The sequence below is a fragment of the Rissa tridactyla genome, chromosome 1, assembly GCF_028500815.1.
Source record: "Rissa tridactyla isolate bRisTri1 chromosome 1, bRisTri1.patW.cur.20221130, whole genome shotgun sequence".
NCBI lineage: Eukaryota > Metazoa > Chordata > Aves > Charadriiformes > Laridae > Rissa > Rissa tridactyla.
This window is the reverse complement of record NC_071466.1, coordinates 5592831-5618522: the sequence shown is the minus strand read 5'-3', so window position 1 is coordinate 5618522 and position 25692 is coordinate 5592831. Positions and strand designations below refer to the sequence as shown.

Here is a 25692-nt window from a genome sequence, read left to right as displayed (position 1 = left end):
CGATGCAGTTTAACTGTGACAATAAAAACCATCCCTTTATTTATTTATAGTAAAATGGATTTATAGCAAAATGGATTTATAGCATACCTGTCTATCTTAGCATCTAACAGTGCTTGTGTATCTCCCCCAGCTGGATCAGGAAGGTACGTTGTACAGCCCGGCACACAAAGAGATGAAGCGACTTGTTTACAGATACCTTGTCACTCAGTGGTGGAAAAAGAAACGTGCAAATTTAATTCTGATCATAATTTTAAACCATGAAAACTTACTACTGTTTGTACTTAGACTACTGACCTGGGGGCAATAAGGGACTAGTCTTGCAGCTGATAGTCTTGCTGCTCTCTGATGTGTCTTTATAACTCAGCTGGTTATTTCTAGCTGCCCATGTAATTGGGATGGGTTAATATTGCTGGCAGCAAGTAAATATATGCAACCTGTCCCAAAAAAGAAGGGGTATAAAACACACCTACTTAAAAATCGCCTGATTTCTTTTTGAATATTCCTGACAAAAATGCCAATTCTGCACATGGTTTTCTGAGGTACTTTAATCCTATGCCAAGATTTAACATGAAAGACCCCGTGCATCAGGACTTTTCCTGTTCTTGCAATTTTCTGACACTGTCCCTCAAGAAAGAACAAATATATCAGGTGTCCTACTTGAAAGTCAACAACTTGACACCACTGCATCTTGTGCTGCTCCTTACAGTGATGGACAACTAGGAATGGCTTAAAAATACAAAGCAAACAGCAAGAGTAAGTGGTTTCAAAATCAATACAAGAACGATCGAGTAGCAGAAGAGTACTTGTTATCTGTTCATCAAAATGATGTGAAAAGACATTCTGTGCATTCAGAATTTAATTTAGCTACTTGCTTTATCATCATAAACACTCATTTCAATATGGACAATGATTATTTTTTCTTCCCAAACATGAATAATATATAATTGCTGGTATTTTGGAGGAGACAAGGTCTTTACCTTTATCCATCAGGGTAATTTATCATTGTCTTTCTTTTTCTTCTGCAGTGGTGAGAGAGCTTGTCAGCTCAGCTTGTTCTTAAAAAGCTGGAGCGTAATTCAATAATAAATTCACTCAAAGGCTAGCTGTCATGAGGCATTCACTTATTTGTATCCATTAGGTGATCTGCACTGCTGTTCTCTCTAAAGGGTAGCTAGGCTGCGTTTCTGAAGCCCAGGAAATATATTGCACAGATATTCAGTCATCTCCTTCACACTGCTGCCACTTCTGCAGAGGTCGCGCAGGAACGCAACTCGGCTGTGGCACCCCCAGGGGTGATAATCAGCCAGCCACGACCTGGTAAAGTTCCGAGGAGTACGTTGTGGTTCCAGAAATCCCTGGCCTGAATGATGAGTGTGCCTGTGCCACAGGTGTCTCTGCAGGACAACAGACACGCAGGACACAGAGGTCCACGTCACCTCTGTGTTGCCTGCTTATGGGGGACTGCCCACAGCAAGTGGCATGGATCCAACCCCAATCCTACCCCACGAGGATGATGATGCTGGGACAGAAAGAGGTAGGACGTCCCGTGGCCAGCAATCTACAGTCTTGATCTACGTTGAGAAGGAGGCAGCTTCATGAATCACAGCAGCAGCAACGGAAGGGAGAGGGCTGTCCTAAGGCAGGATGTTGGAGCCCTCCATCAGAACAAAAAGATCACAGAATCACAGAACAGTTCAGGTTGGAAGAGACCCTAAAGATCATCTAGTTCCAACCCCCTGCCACAGGCAGGGACATCTCACACTAGACCAGGCTGCTCAAAGCCCCGTCCAACCTGGCCTTGAAGATCTCCTGCCCTCTCCTGTTGGACAAGCTATTAAGCCAGCAGCTGGAAGGAGAGATGAAAACGGCTCATCTTGCCCCCAGCTGCTGCTCTGATCTTCATGGAGACACCGAGCAGTTCCTCGGATAAGAGGGATATTATCACCTGTCTGTTGTAAAAGCAACCGGAGGAGACTGACCAGTGAGCACACTACTGAGGACACGGCATATCCACACGTGCAAATACAGTCAGTCTCATTTGCCCAGACTAATTGGGTCCCAGATGGTCCCAGCCCATGCTCCTCCATGGAGCTGTTGCTGTCTGACCACTGCTGATGCGCTGCCATTTCCAGGGTGACAAAAGAGCTGTTTTTAAAGGTTCAGCTTCCAAGGTGGTGGAAACAGACAATTGAAACTACAAAGAGAAGACAAGTAAGCAGAAAACACTTGCAATGGTTGATTTTATCCAGATCTATAGGATCTTTAAGAGCTAACGGGAACGTGTGATGTCTTTTAACATCCCAAAAGAGTAATGGCATTTTTAGCAACCTAACAGACCGATGAGCCGGGACTGCGTGCTGTGATGCTGTCTCAGGGGAAAACATACCTTCTGCTGAGGTCCTTCACTGTTATTTGTAACCGCTCTTGTGATGAGTCAAGATATTTACCTTGAGAGATGCCATACAGTCACAGCTTGAGGTGACGTATCTGTAGACCACACTTAGTGATACACACCCTCTGGCAACCTCATAAATCATCCCTATCTCTGTATAATTCTTTGTGTTAACTTAAATGGAACAAGGAGCCCCATTTATTAATTCCACTGCAGTTAATGAAGAGCAATCATTAAAACCCTTCCTATTGATTTGAATCTTCACATTCCCCTCACTCTAGTAATCTATATGCCAGATAAACATTTCTGCTAGCAGGTGCTCCTTTTGAATCACGAATCTTCCTTCAGCAGGACATCTACAGATGGTTAGTGACTCCTTCCTACATAGAGATATACCATCAGACCTCTGAAACACGTGTAACTCCTGTAGGAGTTTATCTGGCCCTAAATGACACAGGCTTTCGCTGGTCCTCTGCTGGCACTCCCAGAAACAAATTCACTGTATAAATTAGAATTTCCCATTATTTTCCCCCACCTCTGTGTGCTGCTGAATGCAAGCAACCTTTAAAGAGAAGTTGTAATTTTTTTTTTTTATCATACATGTGTGAAGACTCTTATAGTTCTTCAGTTATATGGAAAAGTTCACTAAACACGGACTTGCGTCTACCAAAACTCTCTACCTGTCAGAACAGACACACATGGATCTGACAGCAGAGTCCTCTGTGGAAAGCTGAGGAATTGCAACCCTAAATGTATCAGAAAAACGAAACTGTGAGTGTAATCTATTTTATATTTTGAGGCCTGATTTTACATCTACAAATCACAACTACTGACAGCAGAGAATTCACTGTGCTAACACTTAGACCAGAGCCTGGATTGTTCAGTATCCAGAACCTGCAATCTTCAGAATGCTGACGAAGTACAAGAGTTTGCGACATAATGAGCGTGTCGTGGTTTAACTCCAGCCGGCAACTAGGACCATGCAGTTGCTCACTCACTTCCCTCCCCCTGAGTGGGGCAGGGAGAAGAGGGAGAAACAGAAAAAAAAACAACCAACTTGTGGATTGAGATAAAGACAGTTTAACAGAACAGTAATGGAAAAGAAAAAAAAATGGTAAAAGAATATATAAAATTGTGACACAATGCAATTGCGCACCACCCAGTGACCAATTGCCCAGCCCGTCCTGAGCAGCAGTCGCAGATTCCTGCCCCCTGGACAACCCCCATTAATATCTTCAGCTCTTTTGAGACCTGTAACAGTCATACTATAGATTGTAAATATCATTCTAGTTTCCCTCCCTTTTGGCTCTGTCAGTGGAAGAAGTTCTGCCATTGGTGTTTACTAGATACTTCTGGAAATCACAATCACTTGAACTGGAAGAGCCCTGATGAACGGATGGCTTTCACTCCTTGAAATAAGAGAAGGCAATTGCCCATGCGCATTGGGAGGGAAGCATCTTGTCTTACTGGCTGGTAGGACGTTGCAGATGAAGAGACAGTCAGTAGAATTACATCAGCCACAAAATTCTTCAGATACCCACTTCCCTTAGACAGTTTCCATGTTCTGCATCTTGCTGCCATTCCACATCTTGCCATGGCCAAGTGGCTCATGCTTCACCTCTTACTGAATGAGAACCAAAATTCACTTACCCTCCTTCAAAGGGATTGTCTCCTGGGATGACGTGAGTGCTGTCCTTGCCAATCAGGAACTTGATCCTGTCGTAGAACGAATGCAAGCTCTGCTGGGAGACAGGGGCTTGTGTCTCCTGGATGATATCCAGGGGGTCCGGGGAGCCCAGGCACAGCGCGTTGACGTGGCACAGTGGCTGCAAGCAGCAGTCTGGGTCCATGCAATCCACCAGGCCATCTGCAGAAGGGTAAGGAAGATTTAGAGCTATGGTAACACAGAGTGTTGCAGACTTCAGAGTGAAAGAACTTTTTGCAATGGAGCAATGCACATAGAATAACGCATGTTTCCTTAAAGCCCCAATAAAGAACCTCAAATATGCATTAATATGTGTATATATAAAACCATACACAAACACATGAGATTAGAAGCTAAAAAAAAACATGTTTGAGGTTGGTTCTGGGATAAGCCATTTCACATCTCAATCTCTCAGACAACTCCAGAGCCCCAGATGGTGGGTTTTTTTCTGTGCATATACTAATGGCTTTTGTACATTCATCATGTTTCCTCTACAAACCACAGGCACATTGCATCATATCAAATCTATTAGGGTCACTTTTAGCAGGACTAAATAGTAAAGAAAGCCATGGTTTCAGAGAGATCCATGCATGTGACCCACTGAAGATTCTGGCTAGACAGATGAGAAGGGAGATTTTGCTGGGAAGGTTTGGTCTCTTTCGGCTTTTGTCACCTTTATTCCACACAGACACAGAGTAACAGATGACCTCCAACTCTCAGGATACAAATCTTATACTTTCAGCACCACTAAATTAATAATAACAACAAGAAGAATAGCGGCGGACATGCATGAGAAAAGCTTGCCGAGTGTACTCTAGTAAAATGAGTATTTGCTTATCTGTCAAGTCACCAAACACAAAGCCAGTCCGATTTCCCCTCCCACAGCCTCAGCAGCGTTCCTCAGTTCATTCTGAGATGCCACTGCTCATTGCAAACAGCTTAGTAAAAAGCGGTGACGGGAAAGGAAATCCAAAAAAAAGCTCAGAAGAGTTTTGATGAAGCATCACATTTAGAAATCAAAGTTGTTAGCATGTAGGAGAGATGGATTTTTGAATCAGATAAGGGAACTGGATGTTTTTGTTCCGGGGTAATGGGATATGGAGCCCTTCACTTCCAACTCATCAGTTTAAGCACAACGCTTTGATAGGGAATGAAAATTGTTACCATGTGAGGGCTGTTCAAAGACCTACGTGAAATGAGCAGCTGGTCTCAGTGTAGTTGCTGGGAGCTCTACACATCAGAGAAGCCACCACCTTTACAGTCAGCATCCTTCTGACGGTTTCAGCATAAAGGCAAGAAATGAATGTGCGTGGAGAGCAAAACTGTCCTGAGAGGTGGGTCTCTCCTGAAGCGGGATGAGATTTGGAGTTGTCAGGATAATGTATTTTTTATTTCAAAGAAACGGTAAATTAAAACAAGCTCATTTGTTATTATTACAGATCATGAGCTTCAGTTTCATCCCACTTATACTAGTATGAATTAGAAGTCCGTTCACTAATGTTGTTCCCATCACTTTGAATTTACTGTAATATAAATAGGATGAGAATCTGATCTGTTATTATTGCTGTAGCACTTAACGACGGCTTACGTGTCATCGTCCAGGATTCTGTTGAGATATACCTGTGCCCTTCTTGGAAGATTTTAGTGCCATAAAACATCACTGGCAACATCATTTCAAGTGGTTTCCCATACACGGAAAACTGAACAAAAAGCCTGTCCAGCGTTCCCAGAGCTTCCAGTCTACGTGTGGGTCAAAGTGCAATGAATATCTGCCCCACGTAGACGCACACACTCACACTGAGTCATTTTCACAAGTGCCCTGCACCTGCCATTAACGATAATGGCAGCAGTGTTAGATTAGCAAAAGGGCTTTAGAAAAATCCCATCCATTATCCTTACCTCTGTCTGTTCTGATATCTCTACATCTTTATAACTCCTTGCAAAATCGCCACAAAAATTTATCAGCTCGGGCACAAAACCTACCCATCTGCCTTTTCTCTTGATGACTAGTGATAATGAAAAAGAACTAATTACATTTTATTTGCCTATTAAAAAAATGACTTGCTGCAGACGATTAGGCCAGTAGGATTCTGGAAGGTCAAATCTCAGATGGAGTTTGAGAGATCGTTCACAGAATAAAGACCTGCACAGATGTGATACGCTTATCCATAGCTACCTGATAGAAAACAAAAGAGACGGAAAAGAAACAACAAACCAGCCCTGTTACTATATCGACTGTAGTTTCAAGCAAGATAAAATGTTGTCATTTTCTCCCACACATTAATAATGTTTTCTAAGGCTACAGACACTCTGCTGAGAGGATGGAAAACCAGCTGGACCATACCTCTTCATTACCCTGCCTTTATTCCAGGCATCAGAAACGCTTTTTGGGACCTGAAGCTGCAAGACAGCAAGGAAATGTTGCCTTTGCAGGAAACAGTAGATAAATGTTTGAAAAACAGATGCACAGGACAATGTTTTGTACAGGTGGGAATGCCGAGGACTCATCTGCAGATAAGCCTTTCAACTAATGTGTTTCAGGCCTGTATGGAATAAGTTGGGGGTAATTACACCAGAGAGGTTTGTCACTGACATCCTAAAGCCATTAAGGTCCTCAAGAGCTGGAATGGGGTTTAGCTACTCAACTCCCTCTAATATCAACAGCAATTTCAGGGCAAAGCACGTCTTCAGCTTAGAAAATGTAAAGGCCATTTTTATCTGAGACGTGGAGAACAGCAAGAGTTAAGTTAAAAAACAGATCATAAATAGTGATGTCACCATCTGAATATTGTTTTCTTGTCTTTTTTTTTATTGTGTGGTCCACAAGCGATCCAAGTGGCGCCCTACAGCAAATTTTAAGGAAATATAATGAAATTGTACACATCTATGCCCTGAGATCTCTCACTGGATCCATCAGAAGAGTAAGGATAAAGTGACATTGTCAAGAAGCTCCCTACCCATGAAGAGCGAGGCGTTCAGGGACCTGCATGGATTAATAGAAAATAAAACGAGAGCAAAATAAAACTCACGCTTTAATGGTCCAAAGAGACAAAACTAAATGTGGGAAGCCAGCCCCAGCAGCTAAGGAAACTACAACAAGGTATGACCCCACAGAACAACATGAAGTCATAATACAAAACACCTTTGAAATTTATAAAGCATCAAGGTGAATCCTCCTCAGAACACATCACAAAATTTTCGGAGAGAGGTAACAGAAGGAGGTGAACACGGGATCAGTGGATTCTGCACCCCAAGTTTTGCAGCAGCAAAGCCACAGAGAACCATGATCTGTGTGTGGATTCCCAACTCCAGTAGGTCCCAGCGCGCAGATAAGCAGCACAGTAATTTCTCAGTTACGGCCATGTTTATACAGCTCTCGGTTTTAAAAAGTGGCTGTTCCCTTATTCTACATATAGCCATAATATGACCATGGCACTTCAGACCAGAGGACAAGTGTGTTGCTGAATTATCTCCATGCAAGGTTGAAAGTCCTGTGTAGATGGATTACGGTACTTAATATGCTTTAAGGTCAAAGACGCTACTACGATCAGCTTGTCTGACCTCTCATATACAAAGGATGTTCATTTTTTTCCCCCAGAGCTGGATTAAAGCCTGTCGTTTAGAAAGATATCTCTTATATCAAAGACAGCTGGTTACAGTGAGTCCACCACTTCCTCTGGTAAGCTACTGAAATGCTTAATTACTTCTAGGAAACTGCATCTAATTTCAAGGTTGAATTTGTCTAACTTCAATATCCCACCACTGGAAATTGTTTTGCCTTTGTCTGAAAGGTTACCAGTGCTTCCTTCTGCCCTCAGATGTCTTGTCCAAGTGCACGTCCCTCCACACAGAGCAACAATCCATTCCAAACCTATTCTCTGAACAGCCGAGGAAGATTAAACTTCCCATCGTAAGGTTCGTTTTCCGGATGCTGGATTTTTTTTGGTGTGTGGCATCCTTTGATCTCTTTCCATTAATTTCACATCTTTTGTTATGTGTGGGCACCAACACTGGACATGGAACTGTGGCAGCAATACTAGGTACAGAAGAGAGACCACTTCCCAACTTTTGGGGTTTTTTTTATACTTCTAGGGTTCACAGTAGCCTTTTAACAGCAGCCTTGCACTGAGAACTCATGTTGAGACAATTATCTCCAGTGACCTCTAAATCCTGTTCTGAGTCATTGCTTTTCAAGCGTCTCCCACCCCGTACGTATAACATGCTTTCTTTGTTCCCAGGGGTATTATCTTGCATTTTGCTGCATTAAGACACATTTTGTTTGATTGTGACCTTGTGGCAATGTGAGTCAGACCACTCGGTATCAGAATGATCTGGGTACGTTATTTACCACCATACCAAGCTTTAGGTGCCCTGAAGATTTTACCAGGAGAGATTTAAACTACATTCTAAGACAATGATGAAAATGCTGAATAGGGTTGGATACAGCAACCAGTTCCAAGGGATCCTTTCAGAAACAGCTTCAGTCATGGTTGCCTTTCAATTAACAAATTAATTTGGAGATCTGACACTGAGCCAGATTTTAAGCCATCTCTTGTTTTCCTTATTATTTCCATGTAATAAGACTTTTAACATCTTTGAGACACTTTATGCCTTCTGTATAGACACACATGTCCTTAACACCCAGGCTGGCATTACTGCCAAAAATAAAACTCTTTTCTACGACTTCTTTGTGTAAAACCATGAAATAAGGTCCCTGCTGACTGGAAGCTAGCCAATGTTATTCCAACCTACATAAAGGCCATGAGGGAAGACCCAGGGAACTACAGACCAGTTAGTCTAACCTCAGTTCCTGGAAAAATTACAGAGAAGATTATACTGAGAACTACTGGAAGGCATTTAAAGAATAATGGAATCATTGGGGACAGTCAACATGGGTGCACACAGGGAAAGTCCTGTTCAACTAATTTGATATCCTTCTACGGTATGGTCACCTGCTCAGCAGATGAAGGGGAGAAAGTAGATGCAGTTTTTCTGGATTTTAGTGAGGCTTTTGATACTGTCCCTCACAGCATCTTTCTGGACAAGTTGTCCAGCTGCGGGATGGGCGGGTTTATGGTGAGTTGGGTGAAGAACTGGCTGAAGGGCAGAGCTCAAAGGGTTGTAGTGAATGGGACTACACCTGGCTGGTGACCAGTCACCACTGGCATCCTTTGGGTCCAATACTAGGGCCACTCCTGTTCAATACATTTATCAACGATCTGTATGTGGGAGTTGAATGCACCATTAGCAAGATTGCTGATAATACCAAACATCTGGTAAATAATACGATCAATGGGCAGCATCTTCAACTACCAATCATGTAATCATAGAATAAGTAAGACTGGATGGGACCACTAAGGTCATCTTGTGAGGCCTGTCTCCTTCCGTTCAGAGAGGGACAGACATGAAGGAGAATGAATGGGATCAGCAGAAAATGTTCCTTTTCTGCCATATAGGATTAAGCAGCTCCAATTTATTCAGTTAACATTATTTTTTAGGGGACCAAGTCTACTTTGATCACATAATCTGCCCTCTGTACAGCACCAGACAGCCAGTTTTACTTTGGGATCACTGCATCTAGCTCATTTCTTGTAGGTGGAGTTGGAATACTGTTTTTAGAAAGATGTTCTATCTCATATTAAAGATTGCAAATCCACCGATCTCTTTAGTGAGCTCTTCCAAACACTACCTTAAACTCTAAACTCTTTGGGAGCAGAGACTGCCTTTTTATTTTCTGTTCACAAAACACCTGTTCCAGTCCCACAGGGCTCTGACGTGCCAGCACAGCCCAATGAAATAACCACAATTCTCATTAAAGATCTGTATCTGTAGTGTATCTTCAGCCTGTTCTCCACGCAAGTATTGCTTCAGGCAAGCGACTAGACTCTGAAGCTAAGGAGTAGGACCTTAGCCTAACAAGCATGACACTTGCTTAATACCAGCTGTAAATCAGCTGGTATTAAATGACTTTAAAAACTCTCACTGTAGAAACTCAACTACCTTAGACAGTGACAATAGATCTGAATGCTGACCTTATTCAGAAGGAGTTTCACAAAATAGTCAATGTCATAGTGGCCTTCGATAGTCACTTGGATGCTGTACTTAAGATGACCTAAAATTACTTGGCTTTCAAACACTGCTTGTGACCCATCATTTTCTGCAAATCGTGCCCCTTTTGATGTTTAAACAGCATGCAAAAAAATACAGCCACCCAAACCAACCAGAAATTTTGAAAAGCTGGAGCTACTGGGGTCAGTGTGGAGGTCTCAGGGCTGTGTCTTGCTTACTCTGCCCACCAGAGCTTCAGTATTTACCACACAAAGATTTGCAGGATCCAAGCCAAAAGTGGAATCATAGTATCATAGAATGTGTTGGGCTGGAAGGAGCCTTTAAATGTCATCTAGTCCAACCCCCCTGCAGTGAGCAGGGACATCTTCAAATAGATCAGGTTGGTCAGAGCCTCATCAAGCCTGGCCTTGAATGTCTCCAGGGATGGGGCCTCCACCCCCTCTCTGGGCAACCTGTGCCAGTGTCTCACCACCCTCATCGTGAAGAACTTCTTCCTAATGTCTGATCTAAACCTGCCCTGCTCTAGTTTAAAACCGTTGCCCCTCGTCCTATCGCTACATGCCCTTGTGAAGAGCCCCTCCCCAGATTTCTTGTAGGCCCCCTTCAGGGACTGGAAGGCCGCTATAAGGTCTCTCCTGAGCCTTTTCTTCTCCAGGCTGAACAACCCCAAATCTCTCAGACTGTCCTCACAGCAGAGGTGCTCCGGCCCTCTGATCACCTTCATAGCCCTCCTCTACAAGAAGCACACGTCCTTCTTGTGCTGAGGGCTCCAGAGCTGGATGCAGTACTCCAGGTGGGGTCTCATGAGAGCAGAGTAGAGGGGCAGAATCACCTCTCTCGATCTGCTGGCCACGCTTAATTTTCTTCTCAAAAGAATTTTCTTCTCAAAAGAATTTTCTTCTCAAAAGAACCAACAAATAAACTGAACCTGTTCCAGGAGTTTATGACAGAAACAAGACCACCACATCTGCCAAGTGGTCGGTTAAATGAGACATGCTCCTTCCCACCCAAGCATGCAAGATGGGGCAGGTGCTGAGTAACTAAAGGGGTTTTGTGACTGTCCTCCTTGTCTGTAAACCTTCATGTCCAGACTCCCTGGCTCCTCTGAAAGCCTCCTTTGCTAGGAATGGATTTAGATCTTAAGGCACACAACCAGCCACAAACTGATAGGAAAAACATTGTGCCTATTGAACACCACTGCTTATTAGGAGAGGCAGATCTTTTGCCTTACTACTAAACTATGATGAGATGAGCGTGACATATTCCCTCCCCAGAACAAAATCTAATTGTCACGTTGACAGCCACCACTATCCTGCAAAATAATTACTATCCAGCAGCAATGGGGCTACTGTCCCTGCATTCCTGCAGTTGCTGCTGCACTCGCTGGCTGCAAAGTGCTCACAAATCCCAATCAGTCTCGTTCCTCTCATTCCTCTTTCAAGTCCCATGCGGTCTAGCTTCCAAGTCACTCGCCCACCACCACGCAGCACCAACAAGGTGTCACAGATCAGAGTTTCGTACAGAAGCAAAGGGCTGGTTTTGAGAGACTGCTTCTGCAGTAAACAAGATCAGCCGAGAGCTAATAAAATTTCAAATTAGCTGTGACTTTTCATGGCCCCACAATTGTGTTGGCTGATTTAATGGGCAGCGTCTTAGCTCGCTGAGATTGAATAATTGAACATTTCTACAGAGTTATGGATGCTGCAACAAAAATCCGTCACGCTAACGTCAACAACGGAATGCAAATACCCTTCAGCCAGAGGCGTTATTATGTGTTTAAGCAGACTCTGACAGGTGCTGCGTGTCAAGTGTCGGGCTGGAACAGGCAGGCCACAGGTAGGGACAGACCTGTTTGTACACAGAGAGCATCCCGTGGACCGTGACATGCACTGGGAACCCCGGACACACAGGCAGGCAGGAGGAGGTGAGCCTAAGCAGCCTTATTAGGGTAAATCTGGGAGATAGTACATGACAAACCTAAGGATTGCTCCTGCTGAAGATGATGTGAATTTTTGCAACTGACTGCAGCGGGAAGAGCCTCTGTGAGCTCTAGGCAAAGCAAAACTAGGAAGAAAAATAACAATAAAACCCGTGGAACAGGCTGCCCAGAGAGCTCGTGGAATCTCCGTCTCTGGAGATATTCAAACCCCACCTGGACATGTTCCTGTCCAGCCTGCTCCGTGTGACCCTGCTCTGGCAGGGGGTTGGACTAGATGATCTCCAGAGCTTCACTCCCCCCATTCTGTGATCCTATGATTGTCTTTCAGGAGTATTTTCATTGCCAATGAAAGCATAAAATGCACCGATGACACAAATAATTGTGTGTCTCTCCTCATCCAGTTCTTACCTTTCACTTTTCTTCCTGTGCCATTCACCGGGCAACATTATCACTTTTTGTGGGGACACTGTCTGTCTTGTATGGCTGGGAGAGTTTGGATGGGGAGGGCTTAAAATACAGATGCTCAAAGGCAAAGCTAACAAAGTGTTAGTCTCACCCTTGAGCAAATCAGATTTTCCCCTTCCAGCTCCAGTCTCAGCTCTGGTGAAGGAAGACTTTAAAGGAATGGCTCAGTACTTTTGCACAAAACACAAATCATTGTTCCTGTGAAGGCTTGTGATGAAGAAGGTTTACAGGAGAAATGATGTTCCGCCCTGAGCTGAGGACCAACGCTCAATTTACTTCAACTGAATTTGGGAAACAAGTAGGTTTTACTCCTGCGTTTTGCAGAGAACAATTTTACCTATTCAACAAAAGAGTCGTAGCTTTTTGGCCCCGCCGTCAGGAAACAAAGGGAAAAAACCCACAAAAGTAAGGGACAATAGCAATGTGACTGTCAATGCCCTGTGATGATGTTATCTATTAATCTTCTCTGTCCCACTTGCTCTGTTTTGATTTTGCCTGAATAAGGTTCTCACTGGTTGTATCCTGGCTCAATTAGATTGCTGGCTGCCTGGGAAAAGGTTCGCCCTCACATCTTTCTCCAAGTGCTCAGTGCATGTTTGCAAGTTCAAAATTATACAGCCATAAGGAATAGTAATCACATATTTGAATTGCAGGCCTCCTTGGGCGCCAGCGCGAAGCAGAGCTCTGCAGTGCTAGTCACTACAAACACACTTTGTGAAAAAGTCCATCCTAATCCAGACCTACACCCTTGTTTCACAAAACATCTGAAAACAAAAAGATGGGAAGAAGAAGGAGGAAATGGCAGAAAACACATGATAATCACCACTCGCTGGGCATGAACCAGAGCTATAATAATTTGTTTAGAGTCTACAAGTTCACAGCATCCCCCAACTCATCATTGCTTTGGAGGATACAGTTGATGCAGCTGCACGGGATTCCTCCTTTCTCCAGGCAGGCTTTTAACAAAGGGATTTACGCATTGCACGACCAGCAAACAGCGCAGAAACCAGGCAATCTATGTTTGGAGTGAAATTCATGAAGCTGAGCAAGGCACGTGAGGGCCCTTCTCCGCAGAGGAGGGACTGGCATTTAGGCAGGGCAGTAAGTCCAGGTTGCTTAACTTGACCATGGTCATGCAACACCGTACCTGAAACTCCCTCCTTCAGGAGCCAAAGCACCTCTCAAAAGCGATTCTTCTGAGATAAAAGGTCTCAGAGCTTAGAATTTTTTTGTGGGAGCAACAGGTTCACACCCTCAGCAGCTGAGATATCCTCGTCACCAAGGTCTCTCGCTTTCCTGGCAAGTGTTGTAAGTGTTAAGCTGCTGCTGCAAAGTTCACCTCAACATATTCTGTTGACTGAATCCAAGGCAATTCGACCAATCATCTGAGCACAGCTTGGAAAGCGGTCTCAGATAACTCAGACATAGGCATGTTTCTCAAAGCCTGGTCAAGAGGAAAGTGGCCGTGCACTCTATGCACCCTGAGCACACCCAGGGGCAAAACTTAAGGTTTCTAAGGGGACCGTCTGCCCGAAAGGGGAGGCAAGAGTTTGCCTCAGGTGGTAAAGCAAGTCTGGCAGAGCTTTCCTGAATTTAGCATTGGTGCCCAAACTCTCTTTAAGCATCTTTTCTGGTGCAGAAATGCTTTGTGAAATGCGTGTCCAAGCCTGTCTTTTCTGAAGATGGTTCGTGTCACCTTTTGTTACATCTTATACAGCAGCAGTGCCTCCTTCCCATCAGTAACTTCCCTCATCTCAGCAGACAATGGTATGTTTCTTGAGACACAGAGGACAACTTTAATGGTTTCTTTCTGAATCTATTAATCAAAGGCATTTCATTAAGGACTAGTCAAAAGTACCAGGGACTCTCCTAAGCTGCCACGACAACCCACAATCTCTGCTAGACCCTCGGTTCACAACGCATCATCCTCAGTAATGGCACAACCAACACCTGCCTCTGGGTGCTGTAATACATCCACCGGGTTCACACCGCCCTCCTGACAGCCCCGGTGCTAACAGCCGGCCGCGGGTGATACCCAAGTGTTACTGTCCGACACAGAATCAGCAAAGAGCTGAAACCTGGAAACGTGAACTACTCATTTTGTTCTCTTACTTGACGAAAGGTGGATTATCCTATAAACAGAGGAAGTGAAGCTGGGTGATTTATAACAAATCATACCAGCTAGCCAATCTTTTCAGCTACAGCCGACTTTCTCATCTTTTTAGCAGTGCTTTGTGGTTCCTCCAAGATGGCCCTGTTGTTTGACTGGATCTGTCTGTGACGGTAAATGCTAATTTATGACGGCTGTTCTCCCAGGTGCGTTCAGATCTCAACACTTCCCTTCCTAAATGTAGCAAGCACATTAATGCATCATTTTTTATGGTTTCGAGGAAGCAGACAGCTCCCATACCATGCCCAGGAGACAATCTTCTCGTGCTATAAAAGCCTTGCAGGCATGAAGTAAAGGTTCATAACAGTGTGCAAAACCAAAAAGAAAACATCTGAAAGCACCTCACCACCTGGTCTGCAGCTCGAGCATTTGCAAAGACTAAGGTTTGCGTTCTGGGGTTCTCCTGGATTCTTTACAATTCCCTTTACAGCCCTGATGCTACCTTCAGGTGTAACCCTACATACTGGCAGAGAGCAGTGCGGACTCCTGCCAGCTCTCTAACGCGTTCTTTGGCATGTGGCGGACAGATGGTGGACACATGGGTGTTAAGAAGGCCATTGTGCAGAGCCAAAATTTCTCTTGCCAAAGAATTTGAAATGATGCTGTCCCAAAGCATTATGCAAGTCTCCACCTTCCTGCAAGCACTACCTGATCCTTGAATGGGGCAAGCAAGACACGAAGCATTACTCTGTGGAGTTGCAGCAGTGGGCTACGGTACAGTTAAACAAATAGCATTGATTTCACAGAATCACAGAAAGGCAGGGGTTGGAAGGGACCTCTGGAGATCACCTAGTCCAACCCCCTGCCAGAGCAGGGTCACCCAGAGCAGGTGGCACAGGAACGCGTCCAGGCGGGTTTGGAATGTCTCCAGAGACGGAGACTCCACCACCTCTCTGGGCAGCCTGTGCCAGGGCTCTGCCACCCTCACAGGAAAGAAGTTTCTCCTCATGTTTAGATGGAATTTCCTGTGTTCCAGTTTGTGCTCATTGCCCCTTGTCCTGTTGCTGGGCACTGAAAAGTCTGGCCCCATCCTCTTGACAACCACTCTTTAGATATTGATAAGCACTGATGAGATCCCCTCTCAGTCTTCTCCAGCCTATACAGACCCAGCTTTCTTAGCCTTTCCTCAGAAGAGAGGTGCTCCATTCCCTCGATCATCTTGATTTGCCCCAGAGAACGCATTCCTGAATTACATGGCCTCTGACGCGCGAGTTGGTTTCCAGGGGCAGCAGTAACAAATACTCAGGGCTGCAAGGAAAGGCAAAAATCTCATGTGCAGTGCCTTGGCGGCTCTGACTTGCTCACTGCTCCAGGGTCTGAAGACTAAGGCAACTTTTAGTTATTCTGGCCCAGGAGGATAGAGGGAAGGACAGCATAAGGATTGCTCCACCTGCTAGCTCTTGGGCAGTGTCTGGTGGAGCACGGACTGAACTTGCAAAGGCAAAACGGGGCCACATCTACATTGGGACCCTGTGTTTGTGCTAGGCTAAATGCATTGCGTGTACCTGTCATGAATAAGACATAAACTGAGGGGCAGACACTTCGTCACTGCAATTCTTGCAGAAAAAGAGAACAGGATGGTTTATCTTCTTCACTCCCGAAGGAAGGTCATTGACCAGGTGACATGTAAGAAAAAACAAGTTGCTCTACTTCTATGCAATAGTGTGCAATATATGTGAGGATAGGCCAGCATTATTTGACTGGGAAGATTATCTATCCGTCTGTCTGTCTATCCATCTATCTATCTATTTAAATTATCCTGCAGCAATCACTAGCACAAGCCCTTGGACTGTTTAAATTGGGAAGAGGCAGCAGAGAGCAGCAGACAACTGAACATCGACCTCTAATGAATGTGGAGGGTTAGATAATACTAGGAACATTTATAGTCCAGACATATTTTTCATCTGGGAAAGACTCTTGCCTTTCGAAAGTAAAGTCGATCCACTTTGTTTGGGGAGAGTTCAGCAGATGTTTAACAAATAGAATTGTTCCAAGCAGGAAAAGGAAGATGCAGCAAGATCCGTTGCCTGGAGAACCAGCAAGCTTTGCCCTATCTGGAAAACTTGGCTACTCCGGAAAAACCCAAAACAAGGACAAAGGACCTGAAGTGAAGTTACCGTGTTGATCAGACAGAACTTTTAGACCAAAAGAGTAATTTAGTTTAATATCTGTAATTCTCCTACGGTATGAGGACAGTGGGGTGTATCCAGGCAATAATATGGTGAATTGGCCAACTCTCTGGCTCTCAATATGGAGGGAGTCATACAGTTAGATGATTTCTCTGGAGCAAAGATGGTTAACACAGCTTTACTGCCCAGTAGCATATGTGTGAGACTGTGAAGAATATCCTCTCCTCTTCCTCTCCATTTTTCCTGTACGCTCTGTTCCTAACAAATGCAACCGAGCTCATATTTAGCCTATGGAATATCAGCCTCTTCTCAAGGCTTTGTCAAATGCCATTAACTCCACTTCTAGGACTTGTCACAGAAGATAATTTCCTTGGTCTTTAAAACCTTCAAACTTCTTATTCTTCAAGCACATGACAGCGCACTCAGTGTGGGGTGAGAAAGGACTACTCTCAGGTAGTGAGTGTTTGCAGCCATGACTTCGAGAGGCTATTTTCTGCCAAAGAGAGGCAAGAACCACTTTTCTCAGCTTCTTCTAAGGAAACGCCTCCCATTTGTTGTAATACAGGTGGCCTCTTAGGTCAAACGTGCAAAATCCTAGCCTGTTACCCAGATTGTTAAAGCTCTGTCACTGCAGTGTTTCCCCTTGACTGATACTGGATGATCACCTGCTCGTAGTTACTTGCTACAACTCCTTTCAAGTTGACGGGCTTTGTGTTTAAAAGTGTAAATAAAGTGGACCACGGTGTGAAACCTAAGTGCTAGCTTTGACAAATGACACATGTAGGTGGAGAGGGCATTGCTCTCCCAGACACCTTTTTTCTAAGCTGAACCGGGATTGCATTTCACCGAGTCGCTCTCTGAGTGACTTCTTGCTTAGCTTGTTTTTGTTTATCCGAACGGCCTCCAGATGTACGAGGCAAACATGCCCTGTAATTTGGTACCCGTCTCCCTCAGGGTATGATTAGGCCGGGATCTGATGAAAAAGATTCTGACTTCAGCTCCCATTATCCCGAGGAATTTCCGGCTGCAAGGATCTTGATTAGTAGACATATGATACTACAGTGTGGGAACCGGCTTCCGATGAGCTCAGGCAGAAGGAACCACCCCACACACACCCCCCCCCCCATAGTGTGAACGGCCCCAGCGTGGTGTCTCAGCCTCAAGAGATGCTGCTCTGAGCAGAAAATTACTTGAAGGGCAGTGGTCACCAACCAAAAGTAGGCACTTACGAGGCAATATCTGAAACAGCTCAGAGAGATGCTGCCCTAAACCTATTTCTCTCCACTGGTGGCACCCACAGTGACTACCTCAGATACTTGACTTCTAAAGCTTTATGAAATGACTCTCATTTCCATTGTCTACTTTCCTGTGCGTATGAAGACAAATTCAGCAAGTGGCCCTGAAATCCTTCATGGTGAACAGTCAAATAAACCACCTTTTCCAGCTCTGAGAAGGCATCACTCCAGAGAGAGTGATACGACCCCAGAAGAGGGAGAAGCCATAGTGCTCATACACATACTACATGCTCTTTCAAGAGGCTGTTCAGGCCTACATCTCTCCAGTGCTCTTCAAAGCACAGCAGTTTCCCAAGGTATAATGTCTGTGGTGACAAAGTGGCTGCCTCAAATATGGGCTCAATTCTGCTTCCTAAACACAGACGCCTAGTGTTATGTGACTTGCCTTTGGATATCTGAGAAATCCAAAGGCAGCTGTCACACGCGAAACATATATATATGCTCTACTAGATGTCCAAGCTATTTTGAAGGGGAAGCTAGAAGCCAACTGGGGTACTCTAGGATGTCTCAGACAGTGCTGGAAAAAAGGCAACAGACATTAAGTTTGAATATGGAAAATTATGATTAGGTATTAGGAGAAAAACATTTACTATAAGGATGGTCATATATTGGAGCAGGTTGCCCAGAGAGGTGGAATCTCCATCCTTGGAGGTGTTCAAGAGTTGACTGGACACAGCCTTGAGCAATTTCATGTAATTAGACCTGGTTGTAATTAGACCTGGTTGAGCAGGGGGTTGAACTAGATAAACTGCTGGAGGTCCCTTCCAACCTAAATTATTCTGTGGATATTCTACAAAAATCTCCAGCTGTCTAGCTACAGAAATCAGCATAAAAACTAAGAAACAGGTCCAAAATCAGCCTTTCTTCAAGAATCCATGTAACTAAATTTGAATCCTTGTGCTAAAGAAAGAACTCGGGCTTCAAACCAGAAGTGCCCCACCACTGCTGATGCCCCTACAACTCAGGGGTTGAAATTCTAGATTTGAGCCCACAAATACAAATGATCCATGAAAATGTATAAAAATGAAGTCAAGAAGGTAAAGGTATTCCACCGTTCCACTTTTCAGCTGAGGAGAGTCCTTAGCAATAACACAGCAAAATCAAAGGAATAGCATAGTGTATGACATGGATTATTTGTAAACTGTAATGCACACCACGTACATGTATTGGGTTTTTTTGTGTACCAAGAATAAAGTCAACACTCATTTGTGGGCTCTGACACATGAATAAGCCGTCACAAGGCAATATGTTACAACCTATGAGTTGCTTTGCTCTCGCTGTGTACACCACTGCTCCACACACGTTCACCAAATGCAAGTTAGCAGCTGATGTGCGCCAACTTGTAAACATGTCGATGCCTTTTGTCTCCTGTCTACATCTGCTGTCCTGCAGGCTAGCAAGGTGACAAACGGCTTGTTTCAAGGTGAGGGTAACCCAGTTACAAGGTTAGCACCTTGAACCAGGAGGTACGAGGAGATGGGGTTCCATCAACTCTTTTTGATGTTATACAGATGTGGTCTACATTGTACGTTAGGCTGGATTACTCCTTCTTCCCTCTCTTCCTAAAAACTTCACAGGGTTTTTGTTGGGTTATTTTTTTCCATGGAAACTGGGATTATCCTTGGCTCTATTTACCATATTTTTACACATCTGATGTGATGAACTTTATTGCTGCCCTGTGCCAGCTATAAATAGGAAAGAAGAGTATAGTGATATTGTTTCACGTGAGGCAAAAAGCGACCTTTGTTTTATAGTGTGTACTCTTTGTATGGTTCTCCAATTTTTTCCATCTTTTCTACAGGGATAATTTGGTCCATTTGCCATGCCAGATGTGCAGAAGTATTTTAAATATTCAATCAGAATCCCAGTTGCTGTGAAGCAGATAATCACAGTCTTGGCTTGGCTATTTTTTTTTTTTAAATGTACTGTTCTTGTGAATATGATAAAACAGAGGCTTGCAAAATGCAGTCTCCACTTCACAGTCTGGGTCCTGGCCCAGACTTGTGGTTTACAAAGCCTTTCGCTGAGTGACAACAAAACAAATTATGCAGTCTCCCTTATGCCTTAAATTTAATATCTCATCTCCTGCCCTCTAATTCAAACCTTCACACTGCACCAGGGTTTCCTTTGTAATGAGATAACTCTGAATATTAAGCTTGCATTATGCAGAGCTATTATTCACATGCCTGACATCATTACATATGGAACCATAATCAATAAAACATGGTTCGAGAGAGATTGGATGGCTTGTGGGCATGAGGATCAGTCACCGAAGCCTCTAAGTTTCTGCAAAACATCCATCCCAAGTCAGCAGTGACCTACCAGAGAGCCTTGATGAAAACCACAGGCGGTGAGGCCAGAGTTCGAACAGTCAGGGGCATTTGCTGTCTGAGGTGGTCCCATCGTGTCACTGCTGAGCCACCCGGCCAGGGTGGAACGACAGGACGAGAGCATCGCCTCTGCCTGCTCTCTGGTACATGGACTTGATTTGAGGATAAACAAAAACCTCCCTCTTCAGCCCTGGCAGCCCAAGTCCAAATCCATTTCATTTGAATTCAAATCCACTCTGGCTGAGTCAGCCTGGCAGATTTCGCTGTCTGTTCTCCACCAGCTGTCAAAAAACAATCATCTGCCCTGCAGAATCAAGCCCAGCTGACTGTTCACTGTGCAAGGTTTACAGGCTCTGCGAAGCCTGACATCTCGCATGTGCTCATGTCCTACCTCCGTCGTTGTCTTTCCCATCGCCGCATGCCGTCTCCATGGAAGTATCGCAGCCTGCTCCCCTCCAGCCCAGCTGGCAGACGCAGTGCCAGCCGTTCATGTCCAGAGTGCATCTGCCGTTGCCGTTACACAAGCCAGGGCATCCCTCTGCAAGGCAAACAGCCACACATTGAAATGCACTGGAAAGACAAAGCAACGCAGCCTTGAAAGAGGCCAGTTAGACAGCTTTTTCCCTTTGCCTTCAGCTTATTTCTCCACTCTTGCTTGCTGGCTTCCCACCTGAAGCAAACTGTCCCAGTTTGGTGTTGGAATGGTGGTGACCACTCAATGGGCTGCTGTCTCCCAGGAGGTCATCACAGCACAGCCTCACTAATTGGATCGAGGGAACGGTGAGCTTCCGGGAGGCAATTAGATCTTCCTGCCCTCTGAGTCTCTCAAAGCATTTGCTTTGTAAGACGAGGATTTGGGGTTACCTAAATTACTTGGGGTGTTAAAGTTCCCAATGCCCATCGGGATAAAGCAGCTGGCTTTCAGCAATACTGAGACTGGTAAGCAGTCAAAGCTGGCTAGAAAAGGAAGGCACTTCCTACGTTAGAAAATATTTGGAGAACGCCCAATTTCTCTACTGTTGTCATTTTGGGTGGGATTCATCTCATTTGGTTCCAATTCACCCATAATGGAGATACCTTCAACCCTCTCTGTAGTCAGCAGAGGAAAAGACTGTCCCATGGCATAAATCCCCTGGTTAGATGTTGGACGCCCGTAGTGATGAGCAGAAGCCCGCTCTGGAAACACTCATTTCTCCCCACTGACTAGGGAGAGAGCCCAGCCCAGAGGCAGGCATTTCTTTTTTCAGCAATAAGACTTAGGGAGGATGAAGACCAAGCTCCCAGTCTGCTCACTAGGGTTTGATTCTCTCATCTGATGACCTCTCGTCGAGCTTTCAGCCCTTTTTTATCCCTCCCCAAGAAAACAGCAGAGTGATTTCCACAGTAAGCAGTGGTGTCAGGGAGGCTGCTCAGCTTATACAGTTCTGGGGGCTTTTTACCTGCAGAGCTCAAAACATCTTTACCGAGAAGCAGTCAGAAACGTAAGCCACATTTTACTGCTTAGGAAACTGAAGTGCAAGGAGCTGAAGCGACTGTCAAGGTCATTCAGCAGGACTGATTATACCAGGAACGCAATTCAGTCTTCCTAAACCCTGTTTTAAGGCCCTCTCTATTTATACGTGTGTTGTGCAATCCCACTGCGTAGTCTGAGGTTCTCCAGGCCCTCAGCTTCGCAAGACAGGTTTGTGATGCTCTGCAAACAACACAGGCTGATCCTGTCCTAAAGGGTAACAACAGGATGGTGAAGAGGACTGACAGGTATGTGTGCAACATCTGGCATGGTGCAGGAGGGTCTGCCCAAGAAGAGGTGAGACACCACGCCATCGTGTGTCCTGCGCCAGAAAGAAGTCGTTCAGAAATGCCTTTTAACTAAAGAATTCTTTCAGGGTGAAATTCACATCTTTTCTAGCATTGTTTTTCTAGCAAGGGACGGGTTTACAGGGACCAAACGGGAAAAGGAATGAAAGTTTTCAGGAAAAGGATCTTCAATAAATTTTTCACTGACAAAGATATTCGTTGTATTTCAGTCTTTTAAAATGTGTATTTTCGGAGGGGGGACATGTAAGGCGTGTGTGTATGTGTGAGCGTGCTTGTGTGTGTGTGTATTTTGGTATTTATATACCATATTAGTATTTATATACTACAGAAGAACTATTTATATGCAAGGCTACTTGAAATTCTCCATTTTAATATCCTGCCTTCAGTTACTTACAACATTGCCAAACTTTTAACCATTTAATCTGATTTTTTTTCCATGCTAGAGCTGATTTATGTGTTTGTTCCCTTTACGTACTTTCAGTACAAGCTGAAAGCATTCAGCTGTTTTGGAGAATGAAAGAGGAAGAAGTGTGTTTCTTGTTAAATAACCTGCTAAAATTACTTAGCTAGGTAGGGCAGGAAAACCCACTTTGGAGTAGATAAATTCAGTTTGGATGGGACCATCCTGATGTCAGAGATAGGACTTTTTTTTTTCCTTCTTTATAAATCTGCCTGAATTTGTCTAGCTGAAAAACCTCTGAAGAAATCTCACTTTATGTGTATTCTGCAGGGCTCCATTAGAGCTTGGCTGGTGCATCACCACTGCGCACACCTCAGGTTTTACTGCTTGGACTCTTTATAACCCATCCTAAAAAGTTCTTTTTTTATCCTGCAGTTGCAGAGGCTGAACAGGAAACTCCTTGCAAAGGTGCTGCAGCGTTGACCTGGACAGGATCACCGTGAGAACCAAAAAGAGTTGGGTGATGAGAAGTTGAAGACCCCACTGTAGAAGGATGAGAGAAGAAGGGTTGGATACCACTAGATTTTTAACCCATCAAGTAGTGGATCAGACACTTATTTTCTGCAATGGGAAGAAGATAGGTTTTAGAAGTTTTTGCTGGGAGCTGAGAGAGCTGGGTTTGTTCAGCCTGGAGAAGAGAAGGCTCAGGAGAGACCTTATAGCGGCCTTCCAGTCCCTGAAGGGGGCCTACAAGAAAGCCAGGGAGGGGCTGTTTGCAAGGGCATGTAGCGATAGGACGAGAGGCAATGGTTTTAAACTAGAGCAGGGCAGGTTTAGATCAGACATTAGGATGAAGTTCTTCACAATGAGGGTGGTGAGACACTGGCCCAGGTTGCTCAGAGAGGTGGCGGAGGCCCCGTCCCTGGAAACATTCAAGGCCAGGCTTGATGAGGCTCTGAGCAACCTGATCTAGTGAAAGATGTCCCTGCTCACTGCAGGGGCGTTGGACTAGATGGCCTTTAAAGGTCCCTTCAACCCAACACATTCTATGATTCTATGATAAAGACAAAAAAGCCTCCTGGGTTTGGTTCCAAGCCATATAGGAACAGGGTTCGAACCTGGAAACAGTTCAAGTTAGGCTGATGAGGTTTCACGTGATGAAAATTCAGAGGGAAAAGAGGGATTCCATTTTGTTGTTTTTGTTTGGATTATATTTTGCATTTTATAATCTTTGGAACAAAGATCTCAAAAGCAAAGATCTAACATTATTAGACAGAAAAGATACCATAGTGATTGATCGCTTGGCCTGAGACTGAAAAAAAGCAAATGATCTTCAAAAGTCTCATATGAGGAGTGTCCAGCAGGTACAAGGAACCATTAATATAACGGTGAAAATTAGGAGCTCATGTGGAACTGCACGTGCTCTACTCTCCCAGGCCTAGGAAAGGGGGAATTTGGAGTGGCAGAAAATGGTGGATATAATTAGGATGGGAACACCTTCTGCACCCGAGGAAATGAGAAGACCTCGATTTCTCTACTCTAGCACAGCAAAGGCTGAAAAGACTATGATTGTTTTCCACAAATTCATGAAACAGATAAACAGTGAGAAGGGAAAACAGCTATTTAAGCTAAAGAGAATATTGCTGGCATAAGAACAAATGGACGTAAACCAAGCATGAATAAATTTTGGCTGGAAATTTGAAGGGGAAAAAAATAAAAAGCATTTGCCAGGATCAAAGGAAGAAAGTTTTGGAGTAGCCTCCCAGCAGGAGTATTAAGGAGAAGAAGCATCACTGATCTGTCCATAGAGCTTGCTAAATTTATATAAAGTTTTACACAATGTGTCTGACCTTGACAGTAGAAGACTGGACTCTAACTGAGGAGACCTCTTTCAGTCCTATCCCTTTCAATTTTGTGTGCAATTCACTGTCTTTATGAAATGTATTTGAGATTATCCAAGTGGACTTTTGTGATTTCCTTTGAATCTCATTGATCTGGACCCAGAGAAACTAAGGCAAGCATCTCAGAAGGCAGACAGACAGACAGAGGAAAAGCATCGGTCAAGAGAGGAAAGACAGAACAGAGACTCTCACGAGGTTATGCATTCCCAAACTGTCTCTTCCTCTTCTTAACTATTAAGGGAATCCAGCGCGACCAGATGAGATACAAGTATCGAGGCTGTAGATACCTAAAGTGGGATAACTCCCAGCTGTAATGTCATACTCCACTCTCTTGGCATCTTTCAAGTCTAGAAAGCAAGTTTACCCCTTCCCACCAAGGAGAGTGTCATCTCTGGTTCCTAGTGAGATAAACCTCTTCCAAGGTGTCAGAGAGAACTGTTTCCTAATGAGATAAACTCTTCTTCACAGATCCATGAACATAAAAGTTTTCAGATATTAACCATTACGTTACAAGGTATGGTAAAATGTCAGTGCTGTGAGTATTAAATCGTACCTTTCCGGTGTCATGGGTTTGGTAGAAGAGTAGACAGCTTTCGAAAGTAATGAGAAAGGGAACCATTAATAGAAAATATCATAATTAAACAGCAGCTGTTAGCGAACTCGTACCTTCAGAAAGTTAGAAGATAACATGGACATGTAGGCCAATATATATAGGAGAATGGACCTATAAGTACTACCATTTCTGAACTGGTTCACTGCATAAAGACTGGACCATCGCTAACACTACAGAGATAGGAACACACAGTATTCCCCATTCCACAAACAGTGCACTTCAAAGCACTCGACAAAAACACGATACAAATAAACTTTATCCTCTCCTTGCCCCCACGCTGGGGAATAAAGCAAAAAAATCATCTTGTCTCCAAAGTGCTTCTGAATATCAGCACAGCGGGATAGCTTCTTAATCCTCACAGATTTACCCCACCATAATCTTGCAGCTCTCATTTCTCATAGCTAGAGTCACTCATGATCCATTATTCCTGGCTGTGTTTGTTAACTGTATTTGGGTGACTCAGAGA

At 44.2% G+C, this 25692-nt stretch overlaps 1 protein-coding gene across 5 annotated transcripts in view; it reads right to left on the bottom strand.

The window, feature by feature from the left end:
- Window positions 1-25692, bottom strand: part of TENM4 (teneurin transmembrane protein 4) — a 625745-nt gene that overhangs the window by 96622 nt on the left and 503431 nt on the right. For all 5 annotated transcript variants that reach the window (XM_054222439.1, XM_054222458.1, XM_054222467.1 and 2 more), the window contains 2 exons: window positions 20886-21032; window positions 4043-4259 (listed from right to left, as the gene is read on the bottom strand). In XM_054222439.1, coding sequence (XP_054078414.1) covers window positions 4043-4259; window positions 20886-21032 — 364 coding nt within the window. The remainder of the gene's footprint in view (window positions 1-4042; window positions 4260-20885; window positions 21033-25692) is intronic.